We start from the raw sequence: 17313 nt of genomic DNA, 5'->3' as shown, positions 1-17313 counted from the left end.
CAGTTTTTTTGCTCTTGATTTAGTTTTCAAAACAAAACTATGTCAAAGGAAAAAATGTTTTTCAGTTTCAATTTTTTAGCAGTTTTGAGTTATAAAATGATTAAAAATGATAAATTAGAGCCCTCTGACAAATTTTTAACCATTTGGAGCAAGATTTGACAAAATTGGCTTTGACACAGTTTTTGACATAGTTTTTGACACGGTTTTGCTCTTGATTTAGTTTTCAAATCAAAACTATGTCAAAGAAAAAAATTTTTTTCAGTTTCAATTTTTTAGCAGTTTTGAGTTATAAAATGATTAAAAATGATAAATTAGAGCCCTCTGACAAATTTTTAACCATTTGGAGCAAGATTTGACAAAATTGGCTTTGACACAGTTTTTGACATAGTTTTTGACACGGTTTTGCTCTTGATTTAGTTTTCAAATCAAAACTGTGTCAAAGAAAAAAATTTTTTTCAGTTTCAATTTTTTAGCAGTTTTGAGTTATAAAATGATTAAAAATGATAAATTAGAGCCCTCTGACAAATTTTTAACCATTTGGAGCAAGATTTGACAAAATTGGCTTTGACACAGTTTTTGACATAGTTTTTGACACGGTTTTGCTCTTGATTTAGTTTTCAAATCAAAACTGTGTCAAAGAAAAAAATTTTTTTCAGTTTCAATTTTTTAGCAGTTTTGAGTTATAAAATGATTAAAAATGATAAATTAGAGCCCTCTGACAAATTTTTAACCATTTGGAGCAAGATTTGACAAAATTGGCTTTGACACAGTTTTTGACATAGTTTTTGACACGGTTTTGCTCTTGATTTAGTTTTCAAATCAAAACTGTGTCAAAGAAAAAAATTTTTTTCAGTTTCAATTTTTTAGCAGTTTTGAGTTATAAAATGATTAAAAATGATAAATTAGAGCCCTCTGACAAATTTTTAACCATTTGGAGCAAGATTTGACAAAATTGGCTTTGACACAGTTTTTGACATAGTTTTTGACACACTTTTGTTCTTGATTTAGTTTTCAAATCAAAACTGTGTCAAAGAAAAAAATTTTTTTCAGTTTCAATTTTTTAGCAGTTTTGAGTTATAAAATGATTAAAAATGATAAATTAGAGCCCTCTGACAAATTTTTAACCATTTGGAGCAAGATTTGACAAAATTGGCTTTGACACAGTTTTTGACATAGTTTTTGACACGGTTTTGCTCTTGATTTAGTTTTCAAATCAAAACTGTGTCAAAGAAAAAAATTTTTTTCAGTTTCAATTTTTTAGCAGTTTTGAGTTATAAAATGATTAAAAATGATAAATTAGAGCCCTCTGACAAATTTTTAACCATTTGGAGCAAGATTTGACAAAATTGGCTTTGACACAGTTTTTGGCTTTGACACAGTTTTCAGTTTCATATTTTTTAGCAGTTTTGAGTTTAGTTTTCAAATTGTCAGAAAAAAATTTTTTTCAATTTTTTAAATCAAAATAGCAGTTTTGAGTTATAAAATGATTAAAAATGATAAATTAGAGCCCTTTGACAAATTTTTAACCATTTGGAGCAAGATTTGACAAAATTGGCTTTGACACAGTTTTTGACATAGTTTTGCTCTTGATTTAGTTTTCAAATCAAAACTGTGTCAAAGAAAAAAATTTTTTTCAGTTTCAATTTTTTAGCAGTTTTGAGTTATAAAATGATTAAAAATGATAAATTAGAGCCCTCTGACAAATTTTTAACCATTTGGAGCAAGATTTGACAAAATTGGCTTTGACACAGTTTTTGACATAGTTTTTGACACGGTTTTGCTCTTGATTTAGTTTTCAAATCAAAACTGTGTCAAAGAAAAAATTTTTTTCAGTTTCAATTTTTTAGCAGTTTTGAGTTATAAAATGATTAAAAATGATAAATTAGAGCCCTCTGACAAATTTTTAACCATTTGGAGCAAGATTTGACAAAATTGGCTTTGACACAGTTTTTGACATAGTTTTTGACACGGTTTTGCTCTTGATTTAGTTTTCAAATCAAAACTGTGTCAAAGAAAAAAATTTTTTTCAGTTTCAATTTTTTAGCAGTTTTGAGTTATAAAATGATTAAAAATGATAAATTAGAGCCCTCTGACAAATTTTTAACCATTTGGAGCAAGATTTGACAAAATTGGCTTTGACACAGTTTTTGACATAGTTTTGCTCTTGATTTAGTTTTCAAATCAAAACTGTGTCAAAGAAAAAAATTTTTTTCAGTTTCAATTTTTTAGCAGTTTTGAGTTATAAAATGATTAAAAATGATAAATTAGAGCCCTCTGACAAATTTTTAACCATTTGGAGCAAGATTTGACAAAATTGGCTTTGACACAGTTTTTGACATAGTTTTGCTCTTGATTTAGTTTTCAAATCAAAACTATGTCAATTTAGTTTTCAAATCAAAACTGTGTCAAAGAAAAAAATTTTTTTCAGTTTCAATTTTTTAGCAGTTTTGAGTTATAAAATGATTAAAAATGATAAATTAGAGCCCTCTGACAAATTTTTAACCATTTGGAGCAAGATTTGACAAAATTGGCTTTGACACAGTTTTTGACATAGTTTTTGACACGGTTTTGCTCTTGATTTAGTTTTCAAATCAAAACTGTGTCAAAGAAAAAATTTTTTTCAGTTTCAATTTTTTAGCAGTTTTGAGTTATAAAATGATTAAAAATGATAAATTAGAGCCCTCTGACAAATTTTTAACCATTTGGAGCAAGATTTGACAAAATTGGCTTTGACACAGTTTTTGACATAGTTTTTGACACAGTTTTGCTCTTGATTTAGTTTTCAAATCAAAACTGTGTCAAAGAAAAAAATTTTTTTCAGTTTCAATTTTTTAGCAGTTTTGAGTTATAAAATGATTAAAAATGATAAATTAGAGCCCTCTGACAAATTTTTAACCATTTGGAGCAAGATTTGACAAAATTGGCTTTGACACAGTTTTTGACATAGTTTTTGACACAGTTTTGCTCTTGATTTAGTTTTCAAATCAAAACTGTGTCAAAGAAAAAAATTTTTTTTTCAGTTTCAATTTTTTAGCAGTTTTGAGTTATAAAATGATTAAAAATGATAAATTAGAGCCCTCTGACAAATTTTTAACCATTTGGAGAAGATTTGACAAATTTGGCTTTGACACAGTTTTTGACATTTGGCTCTTGATTTAGTTTTCAAATCAAAACTTGTCAAAGAAAAAAATTTTTTTGACACAGTTTTTTAGACATAGTTTTTGACACGGTTTTGCTCTTGATTTAGTTTTCAAATCAAAACTGTGTCAAAGAAAAAAATTTTTTTCAGTTTCAATTTTTTAGCAGTTTTGAGTTATAAAATGATTAAAAATGATAAATTAGAGCCCTCTGACAAATTTTTATCCATTTGGAGCAAGATTTGACAAAAATGGCTTTGACACAGTTTTTGACATAGTTTTGCTCTTGATTTAGTTTTCAAATCAAAACTGTGTCAAAGAAAAAAATTTTTTTCAGTTTCAATTTTTTAGCAGTTTTGAGTTATAAAATGATTAAAAATGATAAATTAGAGCCCTCTGACAAATTTTTAACCATTTGGAGCAAGATTTGACAAAAATGCTTTGCTTTTTGACACAGTTTTGCTCTTGATTTAGTTTTCAAATCAAAACTGTGTCAAAGAAAAAAATTTTTTTCAGTTTCAATTTTTTAGCAGTTTTGAGTTATAAAATGATTAAAAATGATAAACTAGAGCTCTTTGATAAATTTTTATGACACAGTTTTTGATCGTTATTTTTTGTAAAAAATTTTTTTTTTCGATACTTTTCTTCTTAACATTTTGAAAATTTTATGAAATCGAAAATAATTTGATTTTTGTCTCGACTTAAAAATAAAACTTACTCTATCCAAAATTGTCGCAGCTCTCAAATCCGGCAAGAAAGCATCTTCCAACAGTCTAAAGAACAGTTCTGGCGTTTCGATGCCATAGACACGTTCCAAGAACAACACAACACTCTGTTTATGTCCCGGAATCAAACCCGGCGGTATGTCAGATTTCGGCTTATCTTCTCCAGCAGCGGGATTTTGGATGACAAACTTCAAGCTCAACACGCCTTGCAAGTCTTCCAACGGTACAAGAGATCTCAAAATAGCTCGCGCACGCAACGATTCGTTCTTGCCTTGCTCAATGACGGCAATATCGGGTGCACATCGTCCCAACAAATCAACCAAAGTACAATAGAAATTGAGAATTGCTGCTCCCGTGTCGATATAATCCTCATCGTCTTCACTTTCGGGCAACGGATGATTAAATCCAAGCGTTGAAATGGTGCCTTCCGCTTCATCTTGCATCTTACGACGATCCGCAATGCGTTCCGACATCTTGTTGGCATCGATAATAGCTTTTAGCAAGCCATCGCCTTCACCGCGCAACGCTGGACCCAAACACTCGGGACGCCGAATCAACAAACGAATGACCAAATTGGCATTTTCCTCGACACTTTCGCCATTAACCCACACACAGAAACGTAAAAAGTCGAGATAACGTTCACCTTCGACGGGATCCCAACCAAGATCGGGATATCCCTTTTCAACTAACTCACTGTTGCTTTGTAAGCCGCAACGTGAGAGATAAACGGCAATTTTCTCCAAATAATGTTCACGCAAAGCCAATGCCAGTTCCGTGTTTTCCATCAAACTAGAATAAGCGACATCCAAGGGCGTGGATCCTCTCAAACTTGGACGAGATAGTAAAATATTCGAATTTTCCAGCAAAAAGTCGAAATGATCGAACATGGCTTTCTGGTTTTGACGTCCTGTGCGACAGAAATAACACAAGAAACGACAACAGGCGACGACCATTTCGTGCGACGTGTCTTTCTCCTTGGCTGGAGCTTCGCCGCCTTCGGTAACTGCCGGTGCATCGCTCTGTGCTTGAGCCCGACGACCCAAAGTGTTCATCATGACAGCCATGACGTTCTCGTGAACACGCAAAATGCGAATTAAATCGGGATGTTGGAAGAAAGTGTGATTATTGACCAATTTCCAGAGACGTTTTCGCATCAATTCTTCCTCTTCTTGACTCATTTGTACCGGGAGAAGGGCACGGATCTGCGAAAGACCCACCCACATGATAGCAACATCGTCTTTCGTTTTGCTATTGATGACGTAGGTCTTTTGCAACGCTCGAATCAGTTCTCCAATTGTATCGTATTGACGCACCAAAAGACTAAACATTTCACGAACGAGCTTTGGTGTCTCGATTTGGGTCTCTTCCGCCCACGAAACGATCGTGCGGATCAAAACTTTGCGGAAAATCTCTTCAGGCGTTTTTGTGACAGGCTCTTCTGGCGGCTTTGGATCTTCTTCCAATTCCTTCACGGTATTTATAAAGTTCATCAACTTCTTAATGGGACCATGTTTGTTATCGTCTGTCGTAACAACTTCCTCAACTTCGGGCTCTTGCAAGGCATTCAACGACACTTTTGCCATAAGTTCACTATGGAAGTCATTCAAATACGCTCGCAAATCCAATCCGCAAGTACAATTTTCCTGATCATCCTCTTCCAAATTCTTAAAACCGAGAATGGCGTTCATTTGTTCACGTGGCGGGCAACGGAACTCACGAGTTTTCTTCGCAGCAACGGCACTCGGCAAGTCAGATTGTTTGATTTCGATGTAGCGACGTAGCTGATCGGCTTGTAGGTCACCCACGAAGTTCAAGGAGAAGGCGATGATACTTTCAACACGATGACGGAGCTGCAAATCGCATAAATGATGGAGTAAGTAGCACATTTGAAGTTTTGCTCCTTCAGCCATTTTCATTGTGAGTAAACCTTTGCGATGTTCGTCCTTGCCTTCCTTTTCGTATGTTGGATCCCAAGTTTCGGGATCGATCATGATGAGAAGTTTCTCGATATCTTCATCTGTGAGGACGCCAACGAGCAAGAGACGATCAATGAGCTTGATGAGAGGCCTAAAAAGAGAAAATTTCGTTAAAAATTGTCCAAAAAACTCAAAATAGGTAAAAATGTTTTGGATTTAGAAGGATATCGAGCAATATGAAAAAGAATCTTTTAAAATAAAATTTCAATAGAAAAAAGTTTTGAAATACTTTTTCATACAAAATTGAAAATTTTAAAATTTTTTGGTCCTTAATGAATATTTTAGTTATTTTTAAATGTTTTAAAATTTAATAATTCAAAATTGATATTAAAATATTTCAAGTTAAAAATATAAACAAAAAAAATCATTAAAATAAATGTTTAAAAATAAAAAAAAAAGAAAAATTTTTAAATATTTTTATTGAAGAAAATTTATGAGAAATTTCGTTTTTCAATACGAAAATTTGTGAAAATTTTAAAAACATTTTTTAAAAATTTTGAAAATTATGAAAAAAAGTCCTAAAAACGGCAAATTTTGATGAAATTTTCAACAATTTTTGAAAAGGGGCATAAAATAAAAATTTCTAAAAATATTTGGAACAACCTAATTTTTTTTTTAAATTTTAACTTTTAATTTTTGAAATTTTTATTGGCTCAACTCTCAAGCCATTAGAAATTTTTCGAAAACTTATAAAAGACCAAATCCAAAATATTTCCTAAAATTATATTAACTTCAACGAAAAATTACTCACAAGAACAGATTTTCATTCGATCCGCCAATAGGATCCCGATTATGGATTTGATTAATTTCCACAGCTTCCTTCACAGCTCCCATAACGTACGCACGCACAATTTCCAGCGGAAATTTAGGCGAATACAGCTGATCGATTACCGGTATCGGCTCACTAGAATCAGGCACAGGATTTGGAACAACAGAATTGTTAGATCTGTCGTTTGTTTCGTTCAATTTAATGGATTTTACGGAATTTACGGGACATCGATATTTTGTACACGACATGCAAAGCAGGTAGCAGGGTTCAATCAATCAAGCGAGCATATGTATAAAAAGGGAAAAAAGTAAAAATATCGTTAAAAATTTACATTTTACATCCAATATGTAATTTATGAATGCTGAAAAAGATAAAAAATTAACGCCGAGGATTTTTGTACAACTTAAGCCAGGAAGTTATGTTGCAATATTACAACATCGATCACAGTTAAATGTACATTTTAATGATTTTCGAGACGTTAAATGTTGAATTTTTGCAATTTCTTACCCGATATCTGTCATTTTCATCAGAGGTCGAACAGATTCTGTGCGTTGAGATCGCAGGGAGTGACACATTTCCGGATCTGAGTAAAGTTCTTTCAAATCGTCACCCAATGGGATGATAAATTCGTTCTTACAGACCTCCCTAAAAGTCGAAAAAATTAAAAATTAAAAAAAAAAAATGTTAAAAATTTAAAAATTTACATCGTAGTTGCATGCGATTCCAAATGCAGGGCAATCAACAAGTCGTAGAATCCTTGACGCAGTGGTCCGCTCATGTATTCCGCTTGAATGGCATACAAAAGTTGCTTTTGATCGACATGTTGGCACAAATTATGAGCAGCTCTATAATTAGATTGGTAGCATAACGCAGCATAAAGTGTCAGGGTATGCGCATGGAACGACAATAATTTGTCCATTTCAATAAGTTCCAAAATATCAATACATCTATCCTCTTCAGGGATATGCAGTGCCAACATCGAGACCGGATCTTCACACAACATCGACCAACCACGCAAATCGCTCAATTTCAGGGCATGAATTTGAAGAGCAGTGTTCGGAACACGAGCCCACGAATGCGGTTTCAAGCATTGCACCTTCAAGCGAGGCGGCGATTGGGGATTTACGTGTTTGTCGCCCGTCGGAAGCACCGCAGCCGATAACGGAAGTGTCGTTGGCGTTCTTCCAAGTTCAACTTGCAAGACATCTTTACTCGTAGCTTCGACAAAAATCGCGGGGAAGAGTTTCGTATCGGGTTCCATTTGCCAAACGTGAGAAGTTTCCTTGCCTTCGCACGTAAATCGGATTTTACCGGTAGCAGTATCGACGAAACACCCGACAAACATGCCTTGAGAAGCTCCCTTGCCAGAAGCGTCTTGCGTTACTTCGTTAAAAAGCTCGTCGGCACGCACCATGTAGCAACTTTGACGATCAACTCTGAAAAAAAAATTTTTTTGATGAATTTTTGAAGAAAATCACAAAAAATTACTCACTGTTGCAAAATTTGGTTCTCATAATCGCCCGCAATACAAACGGAAGCACGTCGAACCTTTTCTTTGTTGAATTCGTGACCGTGGAAGTGATACTGAGTCGTTACCCAACCAACGTAGACGTGTGTGGGATCTTGACCCGGATAAATTCTGACACCGTAGAAGTACTCATTAATAAGTCTTAAGCATTCGGCATCGAAAATTTCATTTCCAGCGGATTCAACGTTGCCTTGTGGAGCGGAAATGCTTTGTTTGGCAGTTGGAGATGGAGCTTGAGATCGTAAATCAGCCTAAAAAATAAAAATTTATTAAAAATCTTGAAGATTTTTTAAAAATTTTGAAGCTAATTAAGAAGCGTTCAACTAGAAAATAGCAAATAAAGCAAAAAATCTCACATTGGAAACCCTTACAGTAGGATTTCTCGTTCCTAATTGCGCTTGAACGACATTTCTGCCATGAGCTAAAATATAAAAAATTATTAAATTTTTTTTTTTAAATGAAATTTCAGCCAAAAAACTCACTCATGGGACGTCTTTGAGCATCTTCCTGTTGCGCCTTGACCTTATCTTTGCTCTGATCGCGTTTCTTGCCAAACAACCTGAAGGGACTTCTTCCTCGTTTTCGCTTGTCATCATGTTCGCCGGTATCTCTCGCCATATCAAGAGCACTTGTGGATCGTTGCATGCCACTTCCGTTCACTTCCAACGTTGGCGCATCAAATCCACTCGGTCTCGATACAGATCCCTTTCGCGGAGGACGATTTGGACCATTTCTGCCCATATTTTCATCAGCTTCAGCTTCGTCGTAGTTTCGATGCAAATTTTTAATGTCATTCATCGTAAAACCACTTTTCATGATGTGATCCATGTTCGAGGTCATGACATTTTCAACCTCATTTATCAATCGATGTTGCCGCAAACGAATTTCTTCCCATCGACGAGCCTTTTCTTGCTCCGTGATGAATTGACTGTCGCACGTAACAGGCAACGACAATCGCAAAAACTCCCAATTTGCCTTTTCCATCGTTTCGAAAGTGTTGTGAGAAATTTTTAAGCATGGCGGCGTATCAGCTCCTCCCGGGATACGATTGACATCGATGACGCCGCCTTGAATATCTTCCGTATTTTCGAAAATTGGCAAGTCTTTTGTGTACCAATGCGTAACGGGACGACGCATGTTGACACAGAACGGTTCGTAACCTTCTTGTAAACCGCAGGTCGTGAAGAATTTCAAGGAATCTACATTTTGACCGTAAGTCAAACGAGCTTTTTGACCAACCTAAAAAAAATTCAGTTAAAAATATTTTTTTTTAGTTAAAAAATCGAAATTTACCCCAATAGTACATGCAGGAACAAATCCAACGCCATCAGCGGTGACATCAGCAAAGGATGTTTCTCCTCCAAGAGCATCCATGAGAAGTTCTCCGTTCAATGAAAAGCCTAATTTCATAAAAAAAATCATCATTAAAATGGATTTTCATCACAAAATCGAAGGTAAAATAATGCAATCATGTTTCTTTTTTACAAAAATTATCAACTTCGACGTATGTTTTGTGTGAAAAATTAAAAAAAATCCATGCAAAAATCACATTTAGACAATTTTAAAGCATTCTGAGCTCAGAAGTTGCAATTTTTCTACTTCTACTCTATTATTTTATGACAAACAACACTTCAAACACTCAAAAAAATGGAAAAAGAAAAGGATTTCATGCAAATTTTATCGATCAAAACAAATTTAAACGGTGCACTTTTCGCACAAAAGCAGGAAAAAGTTCGTATGGTGTGTAATTTTAAGCTTTTCAAGCCATCCTCTAACTATTTTTTTATACAAATTGTGAAAAAGCATTTTTTTTTGTGTGCTAGCAGGCGATTTTATAAAAAAATATTTTTTTTTCATACATACGTCGTCGTGTAGTTTGTTGCTTTTCAAAAGATCATTACAAATTTTCCTAATTTTTTGTAATGATCTTCATTTAAAATTAAAAATTTAAACAAAAAAAGCAAACATGACAATTTTTTTTTTGTTCCAGAGCCTTACTAATTGTATGATCGACCAAATCGAGAAAAACACCGACGACATCGCCTGGTCCCCATTGTTTACCAAATGTTTCGCCGGATCCACCATACACTTTTTCTTCCTATTTTTTTGAGGGGAATTTCAGATAGAATAGTGGGATTTTATTTGTTAAAAAAAGAATTAAAAAAAAAAAATTTTTTTGGGCCGAAAATTATTAAAAAAAAAATTATTTAGTGACGCAGGAGTGAGAGACAGAGAAAAATGATGGGAAGAACGATGACAAAAAATGATAAAAACGCGAATTTTCTTACTAATTATTGAGTCATTGACATCAATGAAACATCCAATGACGTCGCCCGTGTTATATTTTTGCCCATAGCTGTACGATTGACCACCATGGAATTTGCGACACTACACGAATTTTTTCGATTAAATCAAAAAAATGTATAAAAAAAGAAATTAAACCGATTTTTATGACAAAAAACAAAAATAATGACCGCTAAAGGTACATTCAGAGACTTCTGGGGACATCAATAAAAGATGCTGAAACTCAACGTTAACTTAAGTCATGTGAAAAACGGTTTTTGTACTTACGTTGTAACCATCGAAGGCCCACGAGGCTTCGTCATTTCCTAACATTGTGCCTGGACTGACATCAGCGCGAGCCCATCCAACCTAAAAATTCATTAAAAAAATTAAAATTTATTTTTTCATGTTTTTAAAATAATTTTTTACTCTCATAGGTCCTGCAGTGAGAACTTCAAACTCGAAATACCACTTTCCAGAAGTCACGGCGTACGTTTTTTCCACGCGGTATGTTCTAAAGGCGGCATATTTCAATCTAAGTGCTTCCGCTAACAACGCTTCGTTCGCTTCTCCAGTCGGCGGATCGAGATTGTAACCGTAGACAAGGAGAGTTCTTACAGTTTCTGATGCTGTATCGCGATTCGCCTTCTTGATGGCTTCGTCAACTTTGCTATATGGCACTAAATGAGGACTACGTAACGTTTCGGAGTCTTCTTCCAAGCCATAAGTCCATCCCTGTTGGATTCGCTCTTTAGCCCACAAATTATGCGTGTTTTCAGCCAATTGATCGACGAGTTCTTCCATTTTTGGATTTAAAGTGACTGCTGACAAGTCCAATGGAGCTGGTTTGTATCCATTTCCTTGCATATAAATGTCGTTCGGCAATCTTATCGGGCGGATTCGAGCTGGAGGTTTATCCAAAGTGATGTAATAACCCAAAGCAATGATCGTTTTTAAGGTTTGCACTGCTAATTGACAATCGTAACGCTTTTCCGCAGCAGGAAGTTTCTCGAAACTCGTCAAACAGGGATGAATTCTGTGAAGATCGTCACGACGTTCGCCCCAACTCCAACCGGCTTCGATTTTGTTCAAAGCCCACATTTCGTGGATATTTTCCGCGAGTTTGTCTTTTATGTTGTCCACTAATGCGGGCAGCATTACTGGCGTGATGTCAACGGGATTTGGCACGAAAGCGGTATCATCTTCGATGAGCCAGGGGCCACTCAGAACACTTTTGCTCAAATTTCCAAAGTAGAAACACGGATCCAAGCTGAGATTTTGGTGCGGCATGAGACATTGGTAAAGCGGGGAGAATCCCAATGGCGGATTGTAACGCAAACGACCGTGATCTCCGCCAAACAAGAAGCGACAACTGAGTTTTGAGGAGCAACTCAACACGGGGAAGAACATGCCATCTAAATTAAAATTTGTAAAGCTTCCACGAACGGGAGATCCGTTGAAAGTGAACGTTATAATGGGAACACTTAAGTCTAAGGCACAACCAATGACGTCTCCCTTTTGAATAAATGGCTCTGGGGGGATTGTTTCGACAACAGCTGTCTTTCTTCCGCCGGTCCATAAGTAAACTCCATCAAATCCGAAGGAAAAAATGTCGTCACCGACGCCATTTCCGCCCCATTTCTCGCCGCCGCCCGGATAGGGCATGTATCCCGTCGAATTTGCCCATCCAATGCGCAAATGTGGCATCATATGAGTCATTTGCTCGATGTGATCCATTGTTACCTCGAAATACCATTTGTGATAAACGGCAGATCCTTCGACGCGTCCCACGAAAATGTTCGGGCGAACGCTTGAAACGTGATCTACCAACTGCGTTTGCAAGAGCAAATTTTTTCCAGGCAACAAAAAGTCCGTGATATTGTTCTGGGATGAACGCACAGCGACTCCGTTACCAACGCAGAGTGAACACAAGACATCCAAGACTTTTGGATCGCGTCCGTGCTTCTCCAACAGCGAAATAATGACTTTGATGTGCTCATCTCGCATCATGTTCAGAGCTTCGGGCGAATCGATCAAGACACAATGCAATACATCCAACATGCCGCTACCTTCGCTGGATGCTTGGCTGCCCAAACGGGAGAAAAGCCAGTTCAAACGATTGGAGTTGGCGAATTGGGCGCAATTTGTGTGGTTGCCTTTGATGATGGCGGCGAGAAGTTGATACAAATACATCGAAATCATGTCCCAACTTTGGCCGCTTTCGTCGTTTGCGAGGAAAGAGGCAAGGAAGCCCTGTGACGTGATCAGATTGATTTTGTCGATGGCATCGAGAACGAGATTTAGTACGCCTTCTTCTTGGAACAAGTCTTGGCGATTGCGGAGAGCTTTTAAACGGTTTTGTTTCTCCTCGTGTTCTGTAAGAAAAATCATTTTTTAATAATTTTATAAAATTTTGGTAATTTTTAAATAATTTTTTTTTAGATTACTCTAAATTTATTTCAATTTTTTTCTAAAAAAAAAACTCAAATAAAGGAAGAAAAAATAAAAAAAAATACAATTTTATGTAAAATTACAAAATTTTATCAATTTTTGTATAATTTTAATTTTTTATAGATCCCTTATATTGATTTTTATTAATTTTAATTTAAGATTTTCTAATTTTAAATTTCATTTATGATAACCTTTTTTTTTATTTTTCTTCAATATTAAGTTTTTTATGTTTTAAAAATTATTTTTAGAGAAAATTTTATAAAATATACTAATTTTTTATTATTTTCGGAATCATTAAAAAATAAAGATATTTTTATTAAAAATTTTACTATAAAAAATTTAATTAAAAATTCAATATAAAAAATTTCAATTTTAAAAATTTACGTTTTTTTATTTTTTTTAGAAAAATAAGGAAAAAGGAATTTTATAATTTTTTTTCTTCTTGCTTTTTTAAATGCGACAAGCGAAAAAAATTATAGAAATAAAATTTTTAAATGGAAAAAACTTACCCATATCATCCTCAGGTTGACAGAAATACAAAATCAAATCCTCGAGACACATGACCATCTCTCCCAAATTGACACTTTGGAAGAACAACGAAGTACGACGATTGCCTTGCAACGTTTCCAAGCCATTAATGAACTTCGTGAACAAATGATTGCACTTCCGGATGACGCGAGCAGTTCTAGACTCTTCCTCTTGTGAACGTGAAAAGTCGAGACCGTCATCCATTTTTCCTTCTTCGTGCAAAATGGCTTGTTTCTCCTCAACTTTACCGACGCCCTTTTTCTTTGTCTCGAAACTCTTGTAACTGAGCCACAACGAAGTCTCACAATGTTGCAAAATAACGGTAGAATCACCGTATTTAATGATTGCCGAACCAATAACTTCCAAATCTTTGTCTTCAAGAACAACTTTTTGATCGTCTTTTTCTTGGCGCAAACAGAACGTCGAAGCAGCTGTTGTTGCTTCCTCGCGACGCATGAGAAGCAACTCGTTGTTCTCATTGATACCCAAATAACGACCTGTTGTGATATGTTTGATACGTAGTGGATGGTACCAATTAATAAAACCGCCAGACCATTTGGTACGAGCGAGTTCCAAACGCCACAGGGATCGAGCTTGAGACATTACGGAACCGCCCTCGTAAACGACCATGCTAAAAAATAAAAAATTATTTTTTTTATTGAAAAAAATTTAAATAAAAATCTCACTTTTGTCCAGGTTGCGTACTCCAAGTGCTAGGAATTGTCAAACATTCGTCGCCGCCATGGAAGAAACGAAGCACATCGCCGCCAAAAACGTAACCGACATACTTCATGCGCGAAATACCCGTGCCATAGGGTTGAACACTCCAATGCGTCACATGGAAGCTTGCATTAACGATCGACTCCTCATTTTCCTTCGTGGTATGCAAATAACGTTCCGTCGCCACAGACACGAGAATCAAGTCGTCACCAACACGGACCTTCTCACCCTCGGATCTTTGTTTACTTGCGGGATGCACGGTCCACCAACAAGCCTCGCCTTGACTGTGATCTTGCAAACCCACGTCAAACGACAATTTATCTTGCGACGAAGACGTTGAAAGACATGCCAAGTACTGTGTGAAGAAGAGAGAAGAGACAATCCAGACAATTTGGTGCCAATGTGATAATATAAAAAAGCAACTTACCATATCACTGTTTCCATGTCGCAACAAAATGGCATTACCATACAGCAATGTTCTATGTCCCGAACCAGTGCCTTTTCCCTAAGTAGTTGTCAACAAAAATTTGTTTTTTTTTTTACGGAAAAAAGTGAAACAAAACAGAAAAATTACATTTATAACATTGGAATTGACTCGGGGACTTTGAAAGATGTGTCATTTTTTTTGTCATTTAATGAAAGCAAACAAGAAAAACATCAATCATTTTTTTTATCATTTTTATATCTAGACTTAATTAAATTAATACAGTCTAGATTCCTTAAGATAATATTTTTTTTCATCAGATATCGTCACAAATAATTAAATTACGGGGTTACAGGTGAAAAAGGGTTGAGTTAGTAGTCTTCAGTTACAAAAATATGAGGAAAGGTGATGAAAGAATAGACAGAGAAAAAATGATGAGAGGTGTGCAAAAGCGAACACGTGTGAGAATTATTCTATTTAACACAAAAATTCGAACATATGGTCATTCGCATATGGTCATTTTTCTTTATTTTCTTTTATTCTTTTAGAGTGTGGAATGTTTGTTGTCCTTGATTTTGAGCCTAAACACGCATTTAACGTCGAATGAATGGACAAGTCACGCAGGAAAGGCGGAATATTTAAGAAGGTACGTTTTACAAGCCAACCTCACAATTTTGGAGTGAACGAAAATATTTTAAGACTTCGATTTGGGTCATAAATTATAAATTAAAGGGAGAAAGCGGAAGAAGAAAAAACGTGTAAGACATTCTTCAATGGAATATTTGTTACAAATTGGCTGTCTAATGTCTATCCGTAAGTTTATTTTTTTAATTTTATCTACATTTAAAAAAAAAATATTTAAAATGCTCTCATTTATTCACAGGAAAAATATTTTAAGCAATGGAGAAGCTTGAAAAAACAGCTAAATCTAAATCTAAAAGCTTCGACACTTTTTAATATCTGTTAATATAGTACATGAACAAGACCTTTGAAGCACAGCTGACCTTTGACAGGTCGCAAGACAACTCTTTCTCTTTTTTTACCGACGTCAACGTGTAAAGACGTACAAATAAATCGTTCTGAATAAAATTAAATTTATTAAATATTTCTCGAAACAAGTGCTTTCATTTTCCTTGGAAAATCTTTTTAAATCACCCAACAGGTTATGGGCCCAGCACGCTTCCACTGCTTCCACAAAATTTTTTTTTCAGAACGAATAATATCCATTAATATTTCTCCATATCAATAATTCCTTAGAATAATTTCAAATTAAAACACAAGTGAATTTTTTGTAGCGAAGGAATGTAACGTGCTTTTCCTAAAATGATCAATAAGAAGAATCTTTACGGTGAAATGTATCATAATTTCAAGAGTCTGTCTATTATGAAAAAAATGATAAGGCGATTGACGCTTTATTTTCGGAGCGAGAACACAAAGAAAACCAAGAACAAAGAAAATTCGATGTTCAGTGTGGAAATAAATTTGTTTAGTTAATTAAGTGAAATTATCGTTCAACGAGATAGAGATGAAAAGCAAGTCCGAAATCTTCAAATAATTACTAATAACACTTTCCCATCTGGTTTTTTCTTAAAAATTGGAAAACATTTCATTTTTAATCTAAATATTTATCTTATATCGTCAAATAAACTTATTATATCTCGATCGTATTTAATTTTTCTATGACAAACATAGAATATTTTTTTTGAAAATGTAGAACATAAAGATTAAACAACACTTCAGATTGCTAAATGAGCCAGAAAAAAGACGAAATATCCGATTATTCTACCATCATCTATTTAGAAAGAAGAAAAATTATCAACGATAAATTCGACAGAAAAATTATGGTCCATTAGTTGTCGACCCATTAGTCAAAGCCTACACAAAAATTAACCGAAATAAAGAAAATAAATACTTCATGAACAAAGACTAAATAAATGCGCTCAAATGCGTAATGAAACGAGTCAAGACAATGAGACTGTGGTATGAAGGATTAAAAGTTAAGATCAAACAACGACAAAGTTTTAAAAAAATGACGAACAACCTTGTACTTCATAAGAAGAAAAACAAGAACACCAAACCTACAAAATTTATCACATTAGTATCGATTAATTTTGAAACTTTTCAAATATTGAATTTGAATCAAACACATGACACAAATTATCTTGACAGGACGAATCTATCTGTCTCTCAAATTCACATCACAATTATTGAAATTGAGTTTTCACAATTGAGGTAATTTAATAGCGAAACACATTTGTTTAATAAGTTTTTTGGTTTGTTTGTTTTTTTTTTGAGGAATTGGGGTTATGCTCTAACTACATAAAAAAATTTTGAAAGTCAAGCCAAAAATAAAAACATGAAATACTAATTTGATTAGATGAAAAATAAAAACTATTTTTTTTTATCCTAGACAAAAATTCATATACGAAAAAAAAAACAGGAAATCTATTTAATTTTTTTTTTGACTACACAATCATACAGACACAAGTTTATGCTTTCAATACTTACTAAACCGGCATTTCCCTGTTTTTGTTCAGTTTTTCGCGATAAAATTCGAAAATTTATTTTTTTTTTTTCGGGAAAATGGGAATAATTTTGTTTCGGACATGAAATTAGATACCGGATAGAAAGAAATGCATTAGTTTTTGTTGTTTTTTTTTTAAATAAAAAATATAGAATAAAATATAAAAAGTCACATTTAAATAATTTTTTTGATGATTGCAATAAGCTCCAATGGATACAACACAAATGTAAAAATAAACAAAAGGACAA

General features: G+C 34.3%; 1 protein-coding gene across 7 annotated transcripts in view; it reads right to left on the bottom strand.

The window, feature by feature from the left end:
• The window catches only part of LOC134838128 (ryanodine receptor), a 41625-nt gene that overhangs the window by 10840 nt on the left and 13472 nt on the right, over window positions 1-17313 (bottom strand). For 2 of the 7 annotated variants that reach the window (XM_063853598.1, XM_063853599.1), the window contains exons 4-17: window positions 14545-14622; window positions 14084-14472; window positions 13379-14028; window positions 10848-12793; window positions 10707-10787; window positions 10134-10233; window positions 9429-9535; window positions 8618-9374; window positions 8492-8556; window positions 8100-8386; window positions 7312-8043; window positions 7115-7252; window positions 6590-6742; window positions 3856-5929 (exon numbers count right to left, since the gene is read on the bottom strand). In XM_063853598.1, coding sequence (XP_063709668.1) covers window positions 3856-5929; window positions 6590-6742; window positions 7115-7252; window positions 7312-8043; window positions 8100-8386; window positions 8492-8556; window positions 8618-9374; window positions 9429-9535; window positions 10134-10233; window positions 10707-10787; window positions 10848-12793; window positions 13379-14028; window positions 14084-14472; window positions 14545-14622 — 7557 coding nt within the window. Of the gene's footprint in view, window positions 1-3855; window positions 5930-6589; window positions 6785-7114; window positions 7253-7311; window positions 8044-8099; window positions 8387-8491; window positions 8557-8617; window positions 9375-9428; window positions 9536-10133; window positions 10234-10423; window positions 10524-10706; window positions 10788-10847; window positions 12794-13378; window positions 14029-14083; window positions 14473-14544; window positions 14623-17049; window positions 17065-17313 lie in introns of all 7 variants that reach the window. The other 5 variants (XM_063853592.1, XM_063853593.1, XM_063853595.1 and 2 more) reach the window with 5 other exon arrangements.

This window comes from Culicoides brevitarsis, chromosome 1, assembly GCF_036172545.1.
Source record: "Culicoides brevitarsis isolate CSIRO-B50_1 chromosome 1, AGI_CSIRO_Cbre_v1, whole genome shotgun sequence".
Lineage (NCBI taxonomy): Eukaryota > Metazoa > Arthropoda > Insecta > Diptera > Ceratopogonidae > Culicoides > Culicoides brevitarsis.
The sequence above is the reverse complement of the archived record's forward strand: the minus strand, read 5'-3'. Positions and strand labels throughout refer to the sequence as shown.